The following is a 6,503-nucleotide window of genomic DNA, read 5'->3' on the forward strand; positions in this document are numbered from 1 at the left end:
AGGTATCGCTAATTAGCCAAAAGTTCGTTAGCAGATATCTCGCTAATTAGGAGGCCTAGAGAAAAAATTTTTCATTTCTGATCGTTTCTCATGGGCCTCAACAACATACAAAAATTTTGAACAAAATCTGAGAGATTGAGGTTTTTTTTTGGTTGATTTGACATGGAATTACCCTATTGCCTGCCTCCCTCCTACCTGAAATGTAAGTGGCTACCTGGTAGGGTTAGAATGCCAATGCACTGAATAGTTACTGTGATGTTATTTATAGAATAAAAATAGTAAAAACCGAAAGGTCCACTGATTAATCTCAGATAAGAAAGTATAATACATACTCCAAGTATTGAAATACACGCCATCGTGTTGGGATTCAATATTTCGACATTAATTATGTCATCATCAGGAATGAAAGTATAATACATACTCCAAGTATTGAAATACACGCCATCGTGTTGGGATTCAATATTTCGACATTAATTATGTCATCATCAGGAATGTTCAATATTTCGACATTAATTATGTCATCATCAGGAATGATCATTCCTGATGATGACATAACTAATGTCGAAATATTGAATCCCAACACGATGGCGTGTATTTCAATACTTGGAGTATGTATTATACTTTCTTTAAAATAGTAAAGGTACAGCTGTAGTATCGTTTAAATATTTCACAAGCACAAACCTAATACATTTTCTTAAATATTATACTATATTTATACACCTACCCTCTGAAGTTCTTTTTCACAGTCCCTAAGTAACAGTTCAGGAATATGTACATTGATATCGCTAGCATCCAATTTGAACCGATTTGCAGCACCCTCTACGATTGACTGCAAAACATCACGTTCTGGTTTCTGGGTAGTGTGGAGGTCGTCAACAGCTTTCCACAGTTCTCGAATCTACATTAAATTAAACAAAATGGTCATACTGTAGCTTGGTTAACCTTGTTTAATTGCTGGGTTCTTATTTTCCTTTGGTATGTTTATCAGAAGGATGGTGTGCTATTGTAAGTTATACTTCAGCTAAAAAGGAGTGCAGCAATAGAATGGAAAATGGGACAGACCTAATGTTTTCTCACTGTAGGATAACTACAAGTTTAGCAAATTGTCATTTGCAGCTTTCTTTTAGGTATCAAACACGGGTCTCTAAGTTAATAGTGAAATCTAGATTCAGACGGTATATTTTTAAATAAAAATCACTTTGTAAAGAACTATAAAATCAAAAACCATCATTTTTCGAATCAAACATGTCACCTTGTGAACTTTCTTGGTTCTTTGAATTGCTTGGATCTCTGGTTCCCCTTCAAAACATTCTCCAGACTGGCGACGTCTCACTGGGGGTGGGCTCCCTCGAGCTTTTGCCAAATGATTTGCCTTGTCGTACTGATCTTGTAATTTTTGTTCTAATCCACGTATGGACTTGCTTAATGTACGGTGCTCTTTTGTCAACTCCCTAAGAGTAAATAATCAATGCTTCATGTATACATACGATGAGAAATGTGGAAACATTTCCAAGGTTCGATATATTGGAAGCTTGACCTTTCAATGAACAGATTAAGTGCAAAAAAAAAAAGAAGCTTAAATAGTGATTAAATTCACTTTCAACAAGCCTAAACTTCTTACAATTGTATTGAGTGTTTCAATTGCAATATGTGTTTGTTTTCAATATAACCTATTTCTTACCTTGCCTTTAATGCAATTGTTGTTTTTTAAAGGTTACTGTATATGTCAAACACTGATCTTGTATTATTTTAATTGTTTATTTTTCTCCTTAATTAGAATCTTGTTCCTTTATATACTAATAATAGCAGTAAGTAATTTACTGAAGTTGCATATCATTCAAAATCACACTAATGGAAATTATTAAACGAAGCTTAGATTAATGCAAATTGAAAAAAATTGATGGAGAGCTCACAGTTTGAGGTACAGTACAATGATGACTTCTTGATTGACTTATAATTATGATTATTTTACAATTGAATACTTACGCCGCATACTGAGTCCATTGGTCTTGCATGGCCGCTGTCTCCTGTAACTGCTGAAGAAATCGTTTACGATGACGAATAGCTGATGCCCCCACTGTCTTCACCATCACGCTACCAAGATGTTTAGACGATGGCACCAACCGAGGACGCTGTAACAAATCACGACTCTTTAAACCTGAAATATGAGAAGGAATGATAGACAATATCATAATAGATATGTACAAACTAGGGAATGGAAATTTTTAATATTCTCAAATGATTTCATCTAATAAAGGTATGTTCATATTTAATGTATATACAGTATTATCTCTATATAAATGCAGGGTTGTAACTGAAGAAAACTAAGGGTGGATGATAGAAATTTTGAGGGTGGGTGCATAACATTGGTAAACTCTAATTATAAGAGTAGATTTTAAGGATGGAAAAGTGGGCTAATAAGTGTTTATAATAATAATAATAATAATAATACACATTTTTAAAGCGCCTATAAAAGCAAACAAAACTGGCTTGTCACCGGCGCTGGATGTTAGAAAGAAGTTGAACTATTTGAAGAGGAATGATTTAAGAGTAGATTTGAATAATTCCGGATCAGAAATGATACGTAATTGAGGAGGCAGAGAGTTCCAGAGTTTAGGAGCAGAGAAAGAAAAAGAGCGTTCACTGGTACGAATATGCTTGACTCGTGGAGTAACAAGTTTGAGGGATTGAGAAGAACGAGTAAAACGGGAAGAAACCTGTTTGTCTATAAGCGAACAGAGATAAATTGGGGCACGACCATGGATAGATTGTTGGGTGAGAAGAAGAATTTTAAAAATGATTCGCTTATCAACTGGAAGCCAGTGAAGAATGTTTAAAATTGGCGTTTGTGGAGGGTATTGAAATTAGCTTTAGACTGGGTGGAAAACTTCAATGCTGTGTGGTCTTGCCCACCATAACTCCATCCCTGTTAATGGATAAAATATGTACCAAACTAAGTTTCTCTTTATCTATATCAGTACTACACTTTGATTGTGGAGCTGTAGTTGGTGGTCAGAATGCTTCCCTCATAAATCCAAGGTCCTTGGTTCAATCTGGGCAAAGATCTCAAGATTTTTCAAACAACCCAAATTAATGTACTTCTAAAACCATATAAATCTATTTGACCATAAATTATAATTGCGCTGGTGTTAATTGATGACTTTCATTCCATAAGCCTCATAAAAATGCTTGGATGTATAGATAATCGAACTGTGTCCTAAATAATTCTGTAGCCCTCCAGTCACCAAGTCATGGAATTGTTTATAGACCAAGATTAGATCTCCCCCCTTACAATCCTTATAAACAGAATTATATAGCATTAGCAGTGAGGGTCCCAAGGAAGTGGTGAACTCTCCACTAACCAAGCCCCATACAGTAGTCTTCATTATACAGCATCCTGAATGATCAGCATACTTGTAACTCCTCATAAACAAATTTAGTTCTAGAAAATCTAGGGTGCCAAATGATCTGGTTTGCTGGCTGGTTTACACACGTTAAATTATAATGATTAAAAAAAAACACTCACCGTGTGATGATTTTGCCACTACAGTAAGAACATGAGCAGACAGATGAAGCAGAAGATTGTAAAACTTGTCTCCAGAGGGTGACATTAATAATGAGGGTGCTATCCATGGAAGATAAGCTTCACCACTATCCTATAAATTGTATTGAAAGACATTTAAGTTGGACTTGTTAATGAAGCAAATACCTTTAAAAGTCCAGCTCAAGTCTACAATCTCATAACATACTTAGGCAGACTTGGATCTAACCATGTTGGGCATTTTGTATTTGTTCTCAGTTTAGGAACACTATTTCTGCTAATTTTGTGTCAATACTTACCTTTGTAATCTCAGTAAGCCAATTAGTAACTGCTCTTCGAAACAACTGCTCCTGTTTTTTGTCACATACTGGATAGCACACTCTACAACATAAAAATATGGTAATCATAAAATTGGAAAACATAATGGTGTCAATATCATTACATACTTGGTTAACTACAATCACGCTACCGCCAGCAGCTTTTGGTGATGCAGATTGGTCGATAGAATCGGGGAGCCTTCCTGATTGCGCTGGGGACTGCTGAACAATTGCACTGAAAACACTGTAGCGACAGTGTAGCGATCGTCTTTACACTGTAATCAATCAACATTCATAGTTAAAATTGTATCCATGTATTACTTAAAACAATACTGTACATTAATATCCACTCACCAGTTCATGGCAAATCATTTGTCTATGTAGATCAGTATAACCACTGTCTCTTATACACATCTAGATGTGTATAAGAGACAGACATACACTGCAGCCTCTGGAAATTAACATTGTCTCTTGCAGTCTCGCAAGGTGAACATGAAAAAAGTAAACAAACCTGAATCGTTCTTTAGCCAAGGCTGGGTTGAGTCGTGTCAACAGGAAATACATGACAACCTCAAATGCTTTCTTGTTTGGCATGGCAAACATGTCCCTGCAAAGCAATCGCAACATCATTTATTATCAATGAAAAGCAGTCCTTACATTAGTCAATCTTGTAGCCATACAAACACTAAATAACTTATAGTATTCATGTACCCATGACAACAAACATCATCATACAATATACAAGTCATTCATGTTCCCATAACAACTACTGAACCTTATACAATATTCATTACTCATGTACCCATGACAACAAACATAGTATAAGACAATAATGTAGCCATGACAACAAATAATATAATTAATCATAACCATAATTTACGGAGTCAATCATGTGGCCATAACAACAAACATCATAATAGATACAGTATTAGTAATTCAGGTAGCCATGACAATGACTATCATATTGTACCTTGGCAATAAACATCATCATGTACCAACAGACATCATGTAACAACATAACATAGTAGAATTCCTGTAGCCCCGGTAACATATCTTATTTGTGTAGCAGTGACAGCACTGTATACCTACAACTATACAGTACATTTATGTTGCCATGAGAACAAGCATATGTACCTTAGTATTATTTTAAACCATTATGTAAGGGACTATGGCATAAAGCTAATTTAGGGAGTCAAATTACAGTAGTTTATATACAGTAGCCTCTTCCACTGGTGATCCCATTTGTTATACCATGTATTATTGAGTTGTTTTGTGGAAATAAACATTGAATATTCATATTACATCATAATAGCTTTATTTAACAATGCACCATAACAACATTATTGTATTCAATATATTAAAATAGTTACTCATGGCAAACAATCATCATCATGTATTAATGGAATAAATAAAGGTAAATTAAGATTAGCCTATTATTCGTTGATTTGGATTATATTATGAAAATAATAAAAATAAAAATATGATAATTACAATACCATAAATGGGAGTTAAGGGGCTGTGGTGTGCAGCATATAGAACTGATAAAGCTTCAGTGCAACATATATTGTACCACATAAAAACTGATAATTTTTATGTGAATTTGGGAGCATTTTACACTTACTTTGTGAATGGAATAGAATACTTGGCTTTCATAGCACCAGGTTTGAATCCTAGAAGAAGTATGTTGCTAAAGAAAATACTCCTTTGACCCAATCGATCACTACCCCTTCTATCAACCTTTTTCTTGTTCATTTTTCATTCAAATGTTCTAAATAACAATGTTGTTGAAGAAAAAAAAAATTTAATTTTTGAAAATGCTGAATTAAAGGTTATGACATTTTTATTAATATTCACAAGACTAGCACATAGTAACTTTCCAAAAAAAAAACCCAACATGTAAATATATATTTTAGGCATATTTTTCCTCTTTAAAACAAGACTCATTTTGCATAAATATAATTAATTGCTACTTTGTTGAGAAAGAATTATTTTACAGTGTACAAGTAATATTAGTAATAGTAATTATCAATCCACTCTTTAAAATTACTCATATATGATGACAAGAGGGTCAACAGAATCAGTCTACTCATTGTTAACTACTGTTAGGTCTGCTTATTAGTAGTACTAGGAAGGAGTAACCCTGCTGCTGGGGGTTGGGACAACTTAGACTAGGAGGACAGGAGAGAATGCTGCAGTTCTAATCTCATCTGAAAGCGGACACATTACGGTAGAAAAAAGGTGAGATAAGCCTAGATAGTGAGCAATTGTAAGCAATAGACTGTGCACATATTTGTCATCTGAACTAAAATCTATATAAATTAAAAGAATATATATATAAGATGTGTATAAGAGACAGTCACTCATGTACCCATGACAACAAACATTGTATAAGACAATAAAGTAGTCATGACAACAAATATTATAATCAATCATAACCATAATTTATGGAGTCAATCATGTGGCCATAACAACAAACATCATAATAGATACAGTATTAGTAATTCAGGTAGCCATGACAATGACTATCATATTGTATCTTGGCAATAGACATCATCATGTACCAACAGACATCATGTAACAACATAACATAGTAGAATTCCTGTAGCCCCGGTAACATATCTTATTTGTGTAGCAGTGACAGCACT

At 34.2% G+C, this 6,503-nt stretch overlaps 1 protein-coding gene across 2 annotated transcripts in view; it reads right to left on the reverse strand.

The window, feature by feature from the left end:
• LOC117111546 overlaps positions 1-5,641 on the reverse strand; it is an 18,495-nt gene extending 12,854 nt beyond the window's left edge. Inside the window, exons 1-7 of one of the 2 annotated variants that reach the window (XM_033254479.1) lie at positions 5,480-5,641; positions 4,370-4,465; positions 3,841-3,922; positions 3,527-3,656; positions 1,987-2,158; positions 1,253-1,451; positions 725-898 (exon numbers count right to left, since the gene is read on the reverse strand). In XM_033254479.1, coding sequence (XP_033110370.1) covers positions 725-898; positions 1,253-1,451; positions 1,987-2,158; positions 3,527-3,656; positions 3,841-3,922; positions 4,370-4,465; positions 5,480-5,610 — 984 coding nt within the window. In that variant the 5' untranslated portion in view covers positions 5,611-5,641. Of the gene's footprint in view, positions 1-724; positions 899-1,252; positions 1,452-1,986; positions 2,159-3,526; positions 3,657-3,840; positions 3,923-4,369; positions 4,466-5,479 lie in introns of those variants that run through there. The other variant, XM_033254481.1, reaches the window with a different exon arrangement.
• Positions 5,642-6,503: the final 862 nt, after the last annotated feature.

The sequence above is a fragment of the Anneissia japonica genome, unplaced genomic scaffold (genome assembly GCF_011630105.1).
Source record: "Anneissia japonica isolate Jap-2015-1 unplaced genomic scaffold, ASM1163010v1 scaffold287664_len23069_cov194, whole genome shotgun sequence".
NCBI classification, from domain to species: Eukaryota; Metazoa; Echinodermata; class Crinoidea; order Comatulida; family Comatulidae; genus Anneissia; species Anneissia japonica.